The 19,301-nt window shown below is 50.5% G+C and overlaps 1 protein-coding gene across 1 annotated transcript in view; it reads left to right on the plus strand.

The window, feature by feature from the left end:
• LOC119098068 (centrosomal protein of 104 kDa) overlaps positions 1-19,301 on the plus strand; it is a 39,233-nt gene that overhangs the window by 13,946 nt on the left and 5,986 nt on the right. The window contains exons 6-12 of the mRNA XM_037220996.1: positions 5,682-5,893; positions 6,233-6,284; positions 6,495-6,600; positions 7,245-7,368; positions 11,435-11,655; positions 11,916-12,185; positions 12,725-12,938. Of these exons, the coding sequence (XP_037076891.1) occupies positions 5,682-5,893; positions 6,233-6,284; positions 6,495-6,600; positions 7,245-7,368; positions 11,435-11,655; positions 11,916-12,185; positions 12,725-12,938 (1,199 nt within the window). The remainder of the gene's footprint in view (positions 1-5,681; positions 5,894-6,232; positions 6,285-6,494; positions 6,601-7,244; positions 7,369-11,434; positions 11,656-11,915; positions 12,186-12,724; positions 12,939-19,301) is intronic.

Here is a 19,301-nt window from a genome sequence, read left to right on the forward strand (position 1 = left end):
TTCCATGCACCGCTGTAAACCCAGTGCTCTATATTTGTACGAATGTTGCGGAGGAACTCAAGCCTCCAAAGTCTCCCTCCCTCCCATACCACGACAAGCCGCGCGTCTCTGTCCTTGAAGATTAGTATATAAGCGCCCAAGTAGAAAAAAATATCGCAGTTTATCAGCACTACAGCTGGTGCGCGCGGGTAAATACAAAACTGAATGAATCGTAAAACTGGATTTCAAGGACAAAACCACAGCTAACAAAGTTATTTATACAGTGATGCAAATCGTAGACCTGGCACTGTGCTACCCAGATTGAATGTCCCCCCCATGGTTAGACGTCACATTGGAAGCAGCTTGGATTTATGCCTCTGGGCGTTGCTATGTTCGCTGGCGGGAGGCTCTTTTTATGGTTTTGTATATTCATTGACCGCGGCTGGTACTGTATTGATTCGACTCGAAGGACCGCAGCTTGGCCCTAAGCCAGGGGTGGCAAATTATGGGGGCAAAGGGGGTGTAACTACCTCATTCCACAACTCTAGGCAGCACTTCATTGGCATTATGTACACTTGAAGGGAGTGTCCCACCTTTGGGACAGATCTGAAAAAACATACTCTAGTAAAAACTCACGACCATCTAGTCTAATGATAGCGCTAGGTAGTGCCAATGAAACACGTTCGAGACATAATCAAGATATAACTGCATTATTTTCGAGTCCATATTACACTGTCAACGCTTTGCAACACTATGCTTCTTCCCCGCAGTCGCGATTGCCGTCGTCACGACAATCGCCATGGCGCCTCTACCAGTGCGAATAAAAGAATGCTTGTGATTGGCCCAGTAGGCGACAAGGGCCTGTTACCGAGAAGCGCATTGGTTGAAGTTCAAATCAGTGCTCCACTATGGACCGTGTGATACTCCCACTCCCAAAGCAAAAGTGCACATCGAAAAGCGCCACTCTGATAAACGCGATGAGGGAGAAATCAAACCTATATTTAACGTTTTGTCGAGTTCGTGGGATAAAAGCTTAACGTTAGCTGTATCGCCATCTCAGCAGAGTGTTTTAAGCTTTCGTAGAATTTGTTGCAGAAGCGTTTTGATAAATTGGTATGTTGCAAACATTACAGAACACACACGTTGGAAAAAGGAATGCAGTGAAATGTATGTCCTTCATGGTGGCAAGGAGGAAGTCCGATGAGACTTCTCTCGCAAGAGCGGCTACTTCGAATCAAAGTTATAGGCCATTTAGGATTTCGAAAAAACTGGTGTCAGTGATCAAATCTTAAGTATCTGATCAAAGAATAAGAGAGAAGCACACAACAAGTGGCATGCTCCCTTCAAGATTATCCTACAGGGTGCGTGGAAAGGTTCGAGTTAAAAATCGTGTTAGCCGCACCTCCCCTCCCCCGCCCCTCATTCCACGGTGCATCCACGGCCATTGGTCTGCTATAAACATTTTCATTTACTGGACCCAGTTTTCCAGCTGTGATTGCACAGCACACAGTTCACAGCTCACACAGTTCGCAGCACACAGTTACAGCAGTGCTTGCGATTACACAGCGTCTGCGGTGCAACGCCACACCGCTTTACGCTTGCTTTAAAGGCATGGTTGTCCGGCACGACATGCTGCTATATCTCTCAGTTTTGCCCCGACTAATTGTGATATGTATCTAAGCCACAGAATCGTCAAAGCTTTGCGTCCAGGCCCCCATCACATTCTTTCCTGTTGACTGTGGTCTGAGCTGGCCTCTCTAGATAAATTGGGTACATCTCTGAGCCAGAATCATTTTTTAATTTTATAATCAATGAAATCATCTCGCATTGCGAAATCGAACACGAGCGCGCAAGGATAACATCCACACATCGTCCGAAATGGCCTCATCGAGCGGCCTTATAGCGGGAACACTTAGCATAGTCAAATGGATTCTGAAAACTCAGCGTCAGCGTATCAACACCGCTTTTTCAGTGCCCGCTTCCACCAACCAATTTTATTGAATGTTCAGTTGCATCGGTTGTTTTGTTTCGTGACGGTTCTCTTTGGTAAAATCACGCGTTCATTACCGAAAAGCAACGCTTCATTTGCTTGCGTTGTAAGAGCTACCGTTAAGCCATAATCCGGTGGCTTATGCATCTGCGTTTAGCTTAATGCGATGCATAATGCCCCGCTTTTCCGAGCACGGTCTGGGAATAGCCGTTTCCGATTTAATGGTATTATATGTATATACCTACAATATCCACGAACTCCATTCAAAAGCTAAAACATTTGGAGATGGAACTCCTTCAAAAGCATATAACCTTCCAACCTGCTGCTTGGGTTGTTTTAGCTCCTCTACGGCCGGTATGCAATCGGCCGAGTGCGCCTTGGGCATTGGAAGTTGAGCGACTTTCAGGGAACTGAATGAGGAACTAATTTGAGTTTACCACCACTATGCCCAAGTTTTATGCCTCGATACAAAGCTCCAACAACTTGTTGCAAGTTTGTATATCACCCACGATATCCGAGCGTCGTGTTAGCGCATGGCGGACCGGCTACGGGACCTTGCAGCACACCAGAGCTGTCGATATGCCTGTGGTGAGTCCCAGCGAGCGGCCGATGGCCGATGGCAACCACAGCAATCACTTCGTTATGCCGTGACGCCTTTAACGGGCACTTTAATCAACGATCGCATTCTGGTCTCAGTGCTGAAACAAGCACTTTCTGCACTTGTGAATTACAAACTACATACAACATACATACAGCGCACGTTTATTGCTGCCGAAACACCGGCGAGAGCCATGGTTCACCATGGCTTGAGGCCTATCAATCAAAGCCCTTCTCAGCGGTGATCGGTTATTGCCTCGGGCAGCCACTCGTGTGCGATATCTGCCTCAGCGTTCCACTTCCAACATTGCCTGAGCTTGCCCCGGCCTGATCCCGTCCGCACCCAATAACCCACGCCTCGCTTCACCCGCCGCCAGCCGCTCCAGGCGGCAGGCCGCCTCCATCCCCGCGGCGCAACAGCGACCGACCCAGGGGAAGATGGGGCCCAGCCGGCGACCGATCGCTCACGGCGCTGACGTCACACCCGCTGACGTCACCGCCAATCGGTCCGGGGCGCGGCGGGTGCGGCGGGTGCGGCGCGACCCGCGGGTGACCGCTGATCGCGGCCGGCACGCTCCGAGGTCGTCGCGTCGATCGCCGCCGGGTCGCCCGCCGGCCGCCCGGGTCGCCCGCCGGCCGCCTGGGTCGCCCGCTGGCCGACGCGTTGCTACAACAAAGCGGCGGACGGCGATCCATACGGGCGCGCCCATCCTCCACGGGTCACCGCACAGCCGGAACGCGTGGCGAGCCAGGGGCGGGCCAGGGGCGCGCCCAGGCTCTGGTCTGGGGGCGCGCTGCCGCTCCTGTGAGCCGGCGTACGCGCCGCCGCAGCCGGTGCGCCGCGGTGTGGGCGGAGCTGGGCTGGTCCGAGCCAGAGATGGGCTGTGTTCAGGAAAGCGCGGTTCGGCGCCGCCCCTTCGCCTTAATGCGTCATAAGCACCCACTCGGGACACCCGGCTGAGCTGTTACTTTGCCGCTGGTTATCACACGTCATGAATGAATTGGGTTCAGCCGTGTGTTTTGTGAGCCGCACGTGAACTATTAGCACATGACCTCAATGAAACGGATGAAGAGCTTAACCATGCATCGCCAACGCTTCTAATTGTTCTGCATTAACGACGAACAGCTTCCGCGTGAACTCACCCGAAGTTTATGAGAAATGTTTATTTTGCGCAGTCACTGAGCCCACCTTGTGCCCACTCTCTGCGTATCGAACGATGGAATGCTTTCAATTGGACTACAGGCGACCATCAAGTGCTGTGACCGGCTGTTTTTTTCTTTCTTTTTTACGGCGGCAGACCTTGGTGTTGGCACGTTTCTATGGAGGCCCTACACTTTTTCGCCCGGTGGCAAAAGACGTAAGCGAGGCAAACACATTTCCCCCACACAAACGCAGCTAGGGGGTACATTTGCTGACGCCAACGAAGGATAAGTGGCATTATGTGCACAGGCTAGGAATTTCTACTCACAATATATGCTTAAGAAATTGCATACGAAGTCAACGTAGCAAGTAGCGATAGGGCTGTTCCAACATCATTGGACAGTCTTGATCTTAGCATCATTACATAAATTGTTATTTTAGGTTACTCAGTTCAATTCCAGTCGGGCAATCTTGTTATGCCAGTGAGAAAATTGTTGGATGTTGTTCACACGAGCGATATCATTTTTGCTTGATATGCTCAGGTCATATGCAATGCAGGCATCTCAGTTCCTAAAGAGAGAGAGAGAAACAGAGAGAGATAGAGAGAGAGAGAGAGAGAGAGAGAGAGAGAGAGAGAGAGAGAGAGAGAGAGAGAGGAGAGAGAGAGAGAGAGAGATGAGAGAGAGAGAGAGAGAGAGAGAGAGAGAGAGAGAGAGAGAGAGAGAGAGGAGAGAGAGAGAGAGGAGAGGCAGAGAGAGAGAAGAGAGAGAGAGAGAGAGGAGAGAAGAGAAGAGAGAGAGAGAGAGAGAGAGGATAGGAGATAGAGAAGAGAGAGAAGAGGAGAGGAGAGAGAATAGAGGAGAGGCGAGCAGAGAGCGAAGATGAAGAGAGCGAGAGAGAGAGAGAGAGAGAGATGAGAGAGACAGATGTAGCGAGACGAGTATTAGCTAGCAGGAGTGAGATAGAGAGAGAAGAGAAGAAAGAGAGATGAGAGAGAATCAATATCTAAGAGCCACAATCCAGCAACCGTCTCGCGTGAGCGAAAATTCCGTGCGTTGACTACTCCGGGATCGTCTTCCCGGCGCTACGTACGTGCAACATACATCCACTGTAAACAACAGCCGGAAGACCTCACAAAAAAAACGCACCTTTCTGAAAAATTCCGTGCGTTGACTACTCCGGGATCGTCTTCCCGGCGTTACGTACGTGCAACCTACATCCACTGTAAACAAACAAGCCGAAGGATTTTCTTCTCGAAGGTCGCTTCGTAACAATTTGATAGTACAGCAGCCAGCGGAGCTTACCTCACCAGTGCTTACCGAAGTGATGTTTTCCTCTTGGTGTCTTTCCGAACACGCATTCTGCGCCCCCAGCCATGTATGGCTCGCCGGCGGCAGGATCGGGGTTCTGAAGCCTTCCAAATGAACTATTTGCACTCCCTCAGGCCGTCGTTATTGAAATGATGTGTTGATTCAAACGAACACTTCTTAATTGTGCAAATGAAGCACAAACAACACTGTCAGTGACGTTTTCTTCAGCCTCTAACGTTTCAACATTCGTATTAAATGATGGACGAATAAAGCGGTATAATCATGCCTCACAATTGCAGTGCATATTAGCATTACTGTTCTCTGGAAATTATCGAATTCGAAGCCTGCAATGGGCGGGCGCCGAGCTGAGAAGCCTGGTATGCGAAGGACAATTGGCGCGTCGGAGTATGGTGCCACTAGTGACCGGCGGGCCGCGAAGGAAACCCTTAGGCGCGGTGAACCCGTGCCCGCAACGCAGCGGCCCACACCTCAAGACGTGGGAGATACAGCTCGGAAATAAACATTTGAGGAGGTTGTAACGTGAAGCTAAGCACGAAGAGCTGCTCATTGGCAGCGCAGTATTCCGAAAGTGGGCGTCACCTACGCCTTCGCAGCCCGTCACCAGTAACGGGCTTATCACCGTTCTCGACACTTTCACCGGTAGATGAGCGGTTTGACTACGCCCAGAACTGCAAGGAGGCTGTGGACCTGCTGCAGAAGGCCGGCCTGCGGCTGGGGAAGTATGAGATCGAGAAGCGGATGGCCATCGAGGAGGAGAACTATGACAGGGCCAAGCAGAAGAAGGATCACATAGAGGAGTACAAGGAGGCCGTGATGGAGGCGCTCAAAGTGCAGCAGCTCATGGAGGAAGACGGGGTAAGCACACTTGTCTCACGTTTGTTGCAGTCATGCTGCTTTCATCTACTTGCAGATCTGGTTCAAACCTTCAACACACTGGAAAGAAAGAGTCTATAATGTTACCCTGAAGTTTTGGGCTGCCATAGGTCTTAGCTCTTTCTGCCTTTCGCTGAAAGCGGCATTTCTGTTTTTAATGCTCTCATTAACACCATACAAAGGTAATAAGTTCATCTAGCAAAGATTGGAAAAGGAACAGGCATCTACCGGGTGACTTGAATCAAAATAGGACTTCTTCCTTGTTTCGTGACTTGTTACTTGACCTGTCGCACGATGAGAAACGCATACTGGCGCTTCCAGACCAACTCCAACAACGACATCCTGATGCGACTGGAGCTGCCGCCGCCGCCGGGCCGGCGGAAGCGTGCGCCGACGCCACCGCCGGCCAGCCCGCCGCGGCCGCAGTCGGACCCGCTGCCGCCGATCCCGCGGAGTCCAGAGTCGCGCCAGCCCACCTCGCCGCCGCGCAAGCCGCTGACGCCGCCGCCGCCGCTGTTCCCGGCGGCGCGTGCCAGCACGCCGCCGCCAGCGCCGCAGTACCGGGCGGCGGAGGACGCGGTATCGCCGGTGCCGCCGCGGCGCGCTTTCACACCGACGGGCCCGGGTGCTGCCGCCTGGTCCCCACCGCCGCCGCGCCGCCGGCCAAAGCCGCTCAACAAGTACGAGTGGTACGAGGATCGCACGCTGCCGGCCATCCGCGGGTAAGACGGGCGGAGCGGCCGGCCCGCGTGCCCCGAGTGTGCCGGGTTGTCCGTAGAGGTGACGCGTGTGCCAGGATGCCCCAGTAGGGGATCACGTTGTGGCCCAGGTGCTTCTGGAGAGCCCCTCCTCAGTTGGATGCCCCCGTCCGCCCTGCCCCCATCCCCTCCCGCGTATCAGTCCTTAACGAAGGCATCCAGCCAGCCATTCCGCGCAGGGTCGGGTTGTGCGGCGGTCCTGTGCTCATAGCCGACCGTAGCACTGGCCAATCAACGCCGCCGTCTGCCAGGCGTTTGGGTCAATTTCCTTTCCGGAAAAACGCATGATTCCTCCCCATTCGCAGCATTAGGTAACGAACGAAATCATGTCTGCGACTGCATGACGGGCCGCACGTAAAGGCCAATGGTTTGCTGAATGGCGACTATGCCTAGCTCCGTCGTGTGTATACGCCATTTGCTCCATTAAGGCCGGCAGGTGATCCGCACGATTACGGATGTGGCATGCGCACGTATGACGAGGCTGACATGATACGCTTGCCTGCAGTTCCCTCCCGCATGCGGCTCCGTTGCGCTTCTTCGATCTAATAGCCTAATGAACGCCCCTCCGTTCGCAGCAAGCGGCTGGCCGCCGAGGCCGGTATCATCAACGGAGAGGACGAGTCGCCAAAATCGTCAAACCTCAGCGACGAAGATCGAAAGATGGCCTCCCTGCCCATCGAAGTATTTGGAGAGCCTTTGGTCAGTAACCCCGATTACGTTGGCTGTCGCTGTCGCGCTTTATGACTGGGCTGGCATGCAGCGCGTTTGCCGGGCTGTAACTATGGGGTCATGTTGGGACCTTGTCATTCGATCGTGGCATCTTTTGTCGCACCGCTCCCGACAGATCCCCTTGGCCACGGCAGGTGTTTCTTCTCCATGGGCGGGCGCATTCTTGGTTGCGGGAAATTGGGATGGGGTCAGCCATGGGAGGCTTAGAGAGCCGAATGCTAGGCTTACCACACTACTGCCCCCCTTTCAGCTGGCGGTGCGACCAAGCGCTTTTTGCACCAATTGGATGTTACAGTGCAAATAGCTGCACTGCTATATCCATCAAACATGCCTTTCACTGAGTTAGTGAACCATCCCCTACGATAGAAGACAGCAGGGCTTCCATTTGTTAATGCACTTTATTCGTTTTCACGACCTAGCAATACATTTTTACTTAACGTGAATAGCCAAAATGCATGCGACCGCACGAAAAAACGACTCCCAGCTGCACACCTTCAGCAAAACTGTTCGATCATCTGCCATGCAGGCCTAATAATATCGTCAGTGAAAGACACAAGCTATGCAAAAACAGGATGCAAACGAACGCTCATATCATCGTAGCATGCTTCACTCGGCTACAGGCACACAACTGTGCGAAACAGATTTTCACGAGAGTCTGGCTCGGCCGCGTGACTCAGTGCGGCTGCACACAGCCGGGCGAAAGCAGATCCCTTGATTTGTTGATGGATCAGGAAATAATCATGAGGACAAATCCGAAAGCTCAAGAGGCATACTGCACTATCACAACAGGCCTCCCACACTTCAAGGGGCCGAGTCAACTACAGTACGCACATTTGTAAAATCTGGATGCAATAATGAAAGGGCTCGAACATCGCTGGATATGGGTCATTGGTTTCCCAATGTAAGAGCAAGCCTGGAGATCGCTCTCAAAATGCTGGACAGGGCGTCCAAAGTCTAAGGACCGCGGCCATGGGACCCAGTTCAGCAGAAGACGCGTACTCTATCCTTAGAAGCTGAAAACATATCATAGTTTGTTCACGCAAATTTGGAAGAGGCTCTTCGATCACCAAGTTTCAAAGCGAATGAAGCTTTTGGTGAAAAACTTGGCACCCTATGTCCGCATATCAGTCTTCATTGCAGACGAGAGTGTAGTTGAAAGCCTGTGGCACATATGAAGAGCGGAAGGCGAGCGCAATCTTGAGCTAAGCTTTCTTAAGCTTACGCATTTATCGCTGGTCAGACAATGACATGAAATATGTTTCCACAAGCTTGACAACACCACTCCACAGCCGATCCCAGAAAACTCTATCGCTCTTTTCGTAGTTAAGCTCAGTCTATCGCTAGCTTCTCATTTTAGCGCGCCGAAGATGCTCTATTTTCATGCGTGTTTTGTCTTGTTTTGCCTTGTTTTACTCAAACACATGCCACCCTTCAAGCCATCTTGACATCAGTTTCCCAATGACTACCAAACTCGCCCAAGTCTTGGACCTTTTGGAGACTGGGGTTCAGGACCCTTTCCAACCCACACGTGATCTCCAGTCCTGCTTGGACAGCTGAGCCCCTGAGCAGCCAGAGAGGTACCAGCAGTGACTGCAGGATTGCGCGGTGGCTGGACCGGTCACGGGGCTCATGGGCAGCCAAAACTGCGTTCGGGCGGTTAGGGGTCTGCATCTTGAAACAATGTGATTATTTCCCTATGGTCAGACAAGATTCCAGAGGGTTTTACGTGCCGCGCAGTATTCCGACACGGCCATATCGGGCAAATTGACCGTTTGTTCAGCTGCCAGCAGACCGTTCTCCCACAATGGGCCTGCACTGCAACGCGCCCGCACAGTCCAGGTTGTCACTGTTTTGGCCAGATGCCAGCCGACCTTTCATCGACAGCCGGGCGAGGAGGCGGCGTCCGACCGGGCATTGTACACAACACCACCGCATTGCAAGTTCAGCACGATTCGACCAGACCGCGCGACGCGACGGCCAATACAATTCGGAAGTGCTTGATATGCATATATATATATATATATATATATATATATATATATGTTTGATTAAAAATAACTGCTGACTCAGCATTCAAGAGCTTTTTGATGCATCGTTCTAGTTTCCGGGCCTTTGACTGCGTCATCGCTTAGATCAAAGATGGTTCGCACAAAATTACTCATATATTCATCACTCCTTCCATTCTAACGTTTCGAGATCTTATCTCATCTTCGGAGAAGGCTAAATTGCACAAGAAATAAGTTTTGAGTTTTAAAGGATGAAAAATTGTGCACTACTGTTGGAAAACATATTTTGGTACGGAGAACATAAATGAAGCGTAACTAATTGAAGTAAGACGGATTGATATTTTCATCTTCATACATGTAAGAAACACTCATAATGGGAATATCACAAAGACACAATGGGAACACTATTGTCACAATCACATCAGAAGTGCTCACCGCCCACCACCTAGTAGCCCAAGAGTTCTGCAAGAATTTGTCTGTCTGTTTAAGGCCGGAAAAACAGGACGAAACAGGACGAAAAAGCTTTACGGGAAATTATCTTTCAACATGTTACAGGCAAAAACGACCACAAAATAGACATTGTCATTTACTATTGTAATCAGAAAATATCGAACTTTCTTATGAGAAACAGCCCAGACAAACCCGACAAACTGAAATGCACCAATGTAGTGTATCAATTCCAATGCAACATCGAAGGCTGCAAACTTCGTCCCACACACAATATTGGTGTGACCACAACGACACTCTCACGACGCCTGACAATGCACTTACGTGACGGGGCACCTCTGGACCACATGCGACAGGAACACGACATGACATTTTCACGACAACAACTGACAGACAGCACTGACATTTTACGGACGTGCAGTGACAGAAGACGCCTTCAAATTTGGGAAAGCATATTCATTAACGAACTCTCTCCGGCCTTAAACAGACAGACAAATTCTTGCAGAACTCTTGAGCTACTAGGTGGTGGGCGGTGAGCACTTCTGATGTGATTGTGACAATAGTGTTCCCATTGTGTCTTTGTGATGTTCCCATTATGAGTGTTTCTTACATGTATGAAAATGAAAATAGCAATCCGTCTTACTTCAGTTAGTTACGCTTCATTTATGTTCTCCGTACCAAAAGATGTTTTCCAACAGTAGTGCACAATTTTTCATCCTTTAAAACTCAAAACTTATTTCTTGTGCGATTTAGTCTTCTCCGAAGATGAGATAAGATCTCAAAACGCTAGAATGGAAGGAGTGATGAATATATGAGTAATTTTGTGCGAACCATCTTTAATCTAAGCGATGACGCAAAGTCAAAGGCCCGGAAACTAGAACAATGCATCAAAAAGCTCGTGAATGCTGAGTCAGCAGTTATTTTTAATCAAACATGTATCAAAGAAAGAATTCTGCCAAAATATTCCAATGTATATTATATATATATATATATATATATGTAATATAATATAATGTATAGTATACACATATATGTGAATGATATAAATATGTACGTATATATATATATATATATATATATATATATATATATATATCCGTCTTAACGTGTGTATGTGTGTTTGAGTGTGAACGTGCGTGCGTGGGTGCGTGCGCATGTGTGTATGTGTATGCATCTGTACGTTACCTGCACGTATGCCACTTACAGCAAGCTCAGAAGATTTATGTTTTAGATCCTCTTATAACCTGTGGCTGTGTAACTGTGTGATACGCGCTGTTCACTCCAAACAATTTCGTGTATATCCTGCGATCCATGACGCGAACCAGAAGTGTGTTATCAAAAGCTTTGGCCATTCGTGTTTGCCAGGCAGCTTTCAGAAGGTCTCAGGCGCAGATTGCGGAGTCCCGACAAAGCTGTTGTTCCATTTCCACAGAGACAAGGGTCAGCATTTCGTTGACGCCACGAACAGATCCCTTCGACGTAATCCAGGAATAGGCGAGTTCCGCGTCTGTGACCTAAATTTTTCACATGCGGATCAATAACTCCAAGCCAGCAGAGGTCATGCCGGCCCATGTCGTTCGCAGGTGGGAAATTTCTACGCCAAGAGTTTCACACAGAAAGAGGAGGGTCTGCGCGGTCTGATGGCTGCGCTGAAGGCCGACGACGGCAGCGTGAAGGCCGACAAGATGACCCGCGCTGCCACGATGCTGCTGCAGCGGGTGCTGAAGGACAAGGTGTACACCGTCACCCAGTTGGCAACGGAGACGCTCGACTTTCTCACCGGGCCGTACGCCGCGCAGCACAAGTGAGATGACGCGAGAGCAGGCTTCTTCCGGCCCGCTGACGGCAGGTTCTCACAGCGCGGCGCCGGAGCGAGGGCGTTGCCCCGGAGCGTCAGTCAATCAGCCGTCGGTTTGACGACAGCTGGCATGAGCCCAACCCGCGGCATTGGCTCGCCCGCTCGGAACGCCACCGCGCTGTCATCCCCAGTTGCACATCGACGCCACGTGTCTGACGACCCCGGCCAGGACTCAACGCTCCTGACCCCCACATTGCCCCTCGCAGGACGTCGCGGCGCGAGCTGAGTAGCACCATTGAAGCCACGCTACCCGAGCTGGTCCTGAAGACGGGCGACAACGCCACGCGCGTGCAGACGCTGGCGGTGGAGAGCCTGCTGCGGCTGGGCAGCGCGGCGCACGCGCGTCAGATTCCCGCCGTGGCCTCGGCGCTCACCGTGCCGCTGCAGGGCGCCGTGCAGACGCGCGTGGCGCTGGCCAAGCTCGACACCGTGGAGCGGCTCGTCACCAAACACGGCGTCAGCGCCGAGGGCGACAGGTGTGGCACGGCACGGCTGGCACGGGTGGGACGGGGGGGGGGGGGGGGTGCTTGGTGGGGCAGGGAGAGTAACGGGTGGGACGAGAGGAGTGACGGGTGGAACGAGGGGAGTGACTGGTGGGACGAGGGGACTGGCGGGTGGGACGAGTGGTGTGACGGTTGAGACGGTAGAGTGATGGATGCGGCGTTAAGTGATGCTTGGGATCCAAGCTATGGCGGTTTATACACGTGGTCAACTGTGTTTCCGGGACTCTGAAAGGAGAATAATGATCGCCTCAAAGAGCAACAGGTTTGTGGCAGAGACAGGCAGGAATTATTTCGCCCTAGCAATACTGACGTGAATGCAGTCGCCCACCATTTTGAGGGGTGTCGCGAAATCGGAACAGGCAGCTGCATGGGACAAGACACAGCTGCCTTTGCCGCTGACGATGGCAGCTGCTCAGCTTCAGCTGCAGCCACGCCCCACACTACTGTAATGCGTCCCACTTTAGCGCCGCAGCTCTTCGGGGGTCGTGCGTGATGCTGAGTGTGTCCCACAGCCCAATGTCGGTCAAAAACCTGGCCCTGTTCGCGCTCTCGGCGGTGGAGCACCCCAACGACGGCGTGCGGGCGGCCGGCACCCGCCTGATGGTGCTCATCTATCCGGAGAACCGCAAACTCGTGCGCAAACTGCTGCCAGCCGACGACAAGAAGACGCGCAAAAGTCTCACGTACCGTACCCTGTTCGCGGAGCTGGCTAAGTTGGACGGGAAGGTAAGGTAGTGTGCGACGCGAGCCAGAACACGCAGCAGCGTCCGCTTCCGCTTGGAATGGCTGATGGCGACCAGCAGCGCTGGATCTGTCCTCCCGGGTCGCTGCTGCCGCGGCTGCTGAGCCGGCGCCTGGCTGCCGGGCCGCTGGCCGGCCGACGGAGGCTCGCGTCGTCTCCCGTCGAGAGACACGTGTGCTGGGATCGTGGCCGGCTCGCCGCTTGTAGATATAGTTCTTGGGCGTGCGCAGCGCAGACGCGATCACGTAGTTTGGCGTGCAGTGGCTCTGCACTGCCGTGTTCTGCACTGTAAAAAGACGGTGTACAAATGGTGTAAAGAACGAGATCTGTGTGGACTCCGTGCAGGGGTGGTCTGAACCAAGGGTGAAACTTTCTCATGCTTATCGGATCTTACCGCAGTTTTAGACTGTTTTGTACGTTTGAATAGTAATGCTCAGCAAAATTGCTCTCAGTCCGCGTCCGATTCAGAGCATGGAAAGTGATGCCCATGGTTTGACCTTGGTCTGAGCTGTATTAGTTCACCGTGTGCCTGACACCTTCAGAATTTTACAAAAAAGGTGTTGCTGCATGAAGGTGACAGAGCTGTGTTGAGATTATGTTGGTGGTTATTAGTTCGTTGCAATTTATGAAAATGTAGATATGGTGGTATAATTCGGTTTTGAATTTCAGGCCTGTCTTTTGCCCTACTTCCACTTCCTTTAAATAATCCATGTTGTATTGTATGAAATGTAGGACACGATGTACATACCTGACCGATGCACCCAACAATGTGCGTAATTTTACGTAGGCTACATCTGCTGGCAAATTTTCCAACTGGTTCGTTTATGAGAAACAGCGAAAATAAAGTGAACGGTGATCAATGATCTCTTCAACCTCAACTGATTTAGGAAACATTGCCGTTTTAGTGATGCAATGCTTTGCAACGAACGCTTAATGCCCTGCATGTCTGGTACATTGGTGCTGTACAGGTTTTCGCATCCTCCGCGGTGGGAAAATGTGGCAACGTTAAAGGAAGTGTTCCACCGGTGTATGGAATCTTGAGCTGAAATGACGGTATTGAAAATCATTCGGTACAGTTCCACTTAAGCCCTGAAACCATTCCGTCTGAACTACGCGCTCACGCAGATGTGGAACCTATTTTAGACAGAATATTTCAAGGTATTTTAGGCATGCATGACGTCAGAGGAACGCCATTCAAATCCTGCCACCCGACAGGTCATACAGCGTTCAAGACCACGTAGAACATAATGTGATCGTCGCCCCATTCATATCTGGCGTTCGTAAGCACGACTTCCGGATGTTACGGACGACAACCGGCTCTCATCCGATGTCCAGCAGTTTGTGCAAGTTTCAGTTGCGAATCGTGTTTTCTGCTACATAGTATGAAAAGCCGGATATGGCTGCTAGTTTTACGGAAATAAGACTTCTATCGAATAGCTTACGAAAAGCGTCATGACCGGGTATGTGAACACGAGTAAACATGTTAAACTCACTTACGGATATGTAAGAATACCACGAGAAAGGGCCAGAAAACAAGCACGTAAAATGCATCCGGCTCAGCAAACACGTCCAGCAGCGCCCTAGCCACCTCTCGAGAGATTGAAGTACTACGAGTGAGTATTAGGGTGGCAGTTTAGACACATAGACATATAGACATATAGATATCGGGCCAACGAAAGAGTCACAATGGTCCATCGAGGTTAGCTTGTCCTAAGTTCCTCACCCATCCTTAAAATAATCTTACCACCTGACCTGCCTGAATTTAGCTATAAATGAGATCCTTAGACCTATAGATTTTTTCCAAACTGTTTGTAAATTTTGCTAGGGAGGGATCCCCTACAACTTCGTTTGGCAGTCCATTACAGTGATTCACTTCTCTTCGACCAAATAACATCTTTCGCTTCACAATTCTACCCGTACCTTTTTCTAACTGAAACTGGTTTTCTTTAGGTCTTGGCATAATTCCAAAACCAGTGACTTTTTGCTTAAAGCAAGTGCCAAGGTCCAGGGCGGTTGCATGAGAGGGTCTGGGGGGGGGGGGGGGGGGCACTTAAGACGCCAATCTGGCGTGGGCCTCTTTTGACCTTGTTTGACCCAGTGTCATGACTGAGGGGACTCAAATTTTGACACAAGAAAGGTCTTATACAGGCCAACCCACTTTGTGAATTAAATGTTTCTAGCTCTTTCAATTTTGGTGATTTCAGTGGGATCAAATTGACCTTCACCCGAGCGAAGGGTATTCGAACGGCAGCCCCGGCACGTGTTGATGGTGCAAGGTGTCTCAACGGTGACCAGTTCACAATCCCTCCATATGCGAGTTGGGCAACTCCGAGACCCTCATACACTGGCACATTTCAACGGGCGTTCGCTGGAGTGTTACTACAAATACGACTCACGGGTTGGCTTCCCCCCTCCCCCCTTGCCTTCACCTTGGAAACTGATGGCGTGATTCCACTGATTCGAGCCGTAATCGATTGAACTATATTCCTGTTGATGGCAAAGATAAGAACAGGCGAGATATTTGACTTATTCTCATACCACACATTCAGTCGTAAAGCGTACAAATACGCATCTCAAAGATGCGAACTGTGTAACTAAGTTCGTGCCTATGCGCAATGGTACGAGCAGTAAGCACTAGCACTATGCACTGTAGCTTAAGCACTGAACTAAGCATCAACAATGGCGCTGTTTGTCACTGGCCTTATTTCAAGCAGGTCCACATGAGGTCAAAGGGGAAGTGACCATTTGGCTCATGGTTTGTTAAGAGGTATGGCTAAGCGTAGCATTTCTATAGAAAGACAAAAGGTGACATAACGTTTGGTATTTGTCAGTGAAACCTCAATGCTTTTTGCAATTAGTTGTTATTCAGAACTGAAGCCGTCCAAACTGTCCCCAGCCGTCAGCAAGGTGAGCAAGCTGAGGTCACATCCCATGAACTCGACAACTGGGCCTTGACATTACTTACTGTAATCGCATACATTCCTTACCAATAATACTTGCTGTAGGAACACCCGATATTACTTACTTGTAGCGGTACCTGCAATATTACCCACCAGGGTTACTTGCTTGCGTTATGTTGGGGCCGCAACATTATATTGCATCATAATTACTTAAGTTGCTTGTAATTCCGTTTGTATTTTGTCGTGTCGCGTAATGATAACAACCGTGTCACAGCCCGTCAGGCGTCATCTGTAATCAGCTGATGACACTTCGTTAGATAACCTGGAATGACCCTGGACCGTCGGCAAAAGTTACCTTAGGGTGATCATTTGAAGGACCGAATGGTCCAAATAGCCGCCACTATGTCTGGCAGCCATTGCAGAGCAGCCGCGGTGGAAGGCGACAGGACAGTGGTAAGTGAGGTAACAGCTGAACGCCGCCGTGACGGCTCTGCACGTCCTCTGTGCCGCTGCGAGGCGTCACGTGGGCCGTTTTGCGTGCACGGCAGCGCGTGCAGCTCGGGAGCGGACTGGCTCGTTTGAAGCCGAGTGCTGGGGCAAAGCTGAGGTCGGTCCGTGTGTTGAAGTGATAATGAGTACTTCGTGCGGTAATTGTCGTGTTGTCTTTTCGTTCGTAACTACGGTAAACTCCGTAACAACCAGATCGATACTGTCTGTGTCGTTGGCCTACACGGAGCTCATCCCATTCCACCCCCCTACCCCGCCCACGTTTTAAATGCTAGTAGACTTAAAAGATCTTCTTGTTCTATCCGAAACTGGCTGGAGGCGACAAGTGTGAAGTTCCCTGACAAAAGCTGCTCTTTAGGCACTGGAAGAGTACAACGTACAGCCGAAGCCCTGTGGTCGGCGCTGAAGTGCTAACATAAATGTGTTATTCTGACGCAAGACCATCGCTGAGTTTGGGCCACAATTCCCGTACGTGTGCACGATTTTTTGTCAACCCGTCTTAGTCATCGCGAGGCGGTGGGACCCCTGCTTCCCCCCCCCCCCCCCCCACTCTCCGCCCAGTAATACATTACCGGCTATACGTCTTATGCTTGTGCATTCAGTAGCTGAATTGTCAAGATGTTTACGCCTCCTGCGAATTTTAAAGACACTTTCCATTAACTCGCGCTCGGGTGATCAGTTGAATGCTCTTCGCTCGGGTGGTCGATTGAATGTTCTTCGCTCGGGTGGTCAGCTGAATGTTCTTTGCTCGGATGGTCAGTCGAATGCTCTTCGCTCGGGTGGCCAGTTGAATGCTCTTCGCTCGGGTGGTCAGTTGAATGCTCTTCGCTCGGGTGGTCAGTTGAATGTTCTTTGCTCGGATGGTCAGTTGAATGCTCTTCGCTCGGGTGGTCAATTGAATGTTCTTCGCTCGGGTGGTCAATTGAATGCTCTTCGCTCGGGTGGTCAATTGAATGCTCTTCGCTCGGGTGGTCAATTGAACGCTCTTCGCGCGGGTGGTCAATTGAATGCTCTTCGCTCGGGTGGTCAGTTGAATATTCCTCGCTCGGGTGGTCAGTTGAATGCTCTTCACTCGAGTGGTTAGTTGGATGCTCTTCGCTCGGGTGGGGGAGGGTCAATCTGAACACGCTGAGATCTTAAAAATCAGGAGAGCTAGAAATACCAAATTCACAAAATGTATTGGCTTGTACGTGAACTCACTTTTGTGCAAATTTGAGATTCATAGGACATGGCCTTTGGGTTAAGTAAGGTCAAACAAGGTTAACTCCAGATTGATGCCCACAGCTTCCCCAGACCTTCTCATGCAACCACCACGAACCTAGACCTCTATTCAAGTTCAAAGTCGCTGGTGTTCATTGAATGTCAGTGGCCTTGTCTGGCCTTCCAAAGATCATGGTGAAAAAATTAAACAAAATTGCTTCGATATTTGCATTCGAACAAGCGTCAAAAATTACGTTGGGCAGTATGTTCCCAAAAACAAAATGTTGACCTGGGTTGTTTAAATGTCAGTAGCCTTCTGCCGGCCATAAATAAGTTCACGAAAAATTATAAAGCGGTTTCTGTTGTCAATAAACTTGGATCACCACCAAAAACTACCCCATAGAACAGGCTCTGGAACGAAAAAACAAGCTGGTTTTATCTTGGTCTGACCTTTATACCTGATCTTAGGTCAATACAATTTCTGCATTCAGTTGCTGTGTTGCCTAAAGAGTTATCTCAGAGATGTATGACTTCTTCCTGAACTCCATGGTAACATCAGATTGAAAGATTCCGTGGAAATTGTCCTCACTGCACTCATGGCTTGGCTTTGACGTGCCGTAGGCAGCGACTTTACAAAGTACATCTAAAATTTGGACACCAACAATTTGCTATTCAATTTTCGATAGCTACGCAAAAGTTGGCGTGGCTACGCCACGCCGTCCGGAAATCACTTTGAAAAATGTTTGGGGCTCATTGACCCCCCACTCGAGCGCGTATTAAAGGTCATGCGTGATGACCCCCTCTGTCAAGGTCATGTCGGTTCCACTTTGCGTTCATGCGCACGCTTACTTGCATTTGCAGTAGGACATACGTTCTAGAAGGCTTTGCTAAGAGGTGCGCCGTATCTCATCACATGGCATTATGATGTGATTAAAAAATACAATCACATGAGGCGACTATTGGCAAGCTAATTTAAGTGCACCTAAGAAAGTAAGCACAGTTGTTATGATAACTTGGTAGAGCACGTGCGTAAAAGTCTTAACCGGTATGCATGGCCCGGTCTGGCATATCACCAGTCACGTTAAATAGAGGGTTCTTACCAATTCATAACTAGGTGTGGTAGCGGCCATGAAATTTCTCAATTTTGAGGTGTGAGATACGTGTGTTATTGTCGATCGTGCAATGCATGACAATTCAGCTAGCTGCGTGCGTGCGTGCGTGCGTGCGTGCGTGCGTGCGTGCGTGCGTGCATGCGTGCGTGCGTGTGTGTGTGTGTGTGGTTAGCCCCACAATAAATGAAGCATATCCCTTTGAGATCTTGAATTACTAACTTTTTATATCTGAGACCAGAAAGGAGGCAACGCATCACGACAATGCAGCAGGGGTTAGCGACTTATTTACATACTTTCTTCTTCACCAAATATTTGCCCCAGCCGATACAGAACCGGACAGCCGGACAGCAAGTACCATTGATCTGCCCCAACTCCAGCACGCATACGTCTCCCACAACCGCGGAAATCGTGCCCGACGCCTGGCGTGCCAAGGCAATCGACGACTAGAGCCGCCTCTCGCCGAACGGCCTGGCCGGGGCAGGAAGGTGCTTTGCCACTGCGCGGGGCGTCTGAAGCGTCTCAAAAGGTCCTGTGTACCTGTGTGGAAATGCACGCTAAAATCTGCTAAGATCTACCAAGTGGCGCAGGCTTGCATCAGACACTCCATGATCACAGGGTCATGCTTTGA

The sequence above is a fragment of the Pollicipes pollicipes genome, unplaced genomic scaffold (assembly GCF_011947565.3).
Source record: "Pollicipes pollicipes isolate AB1234 unplaced genomic scaffold, Ppol_2.1 Scaffold_4740;HRSCAF=5597_pilon_pilon_pilon, whole genome shotgun sequence".
Lineage (NCBI taxonomy): Eukaryota > Metazoa > Arthropoda > Thecostraca > Pollicipedomorpha > Pollicipedidae > Pollicipes > Pollicipes pollicipes.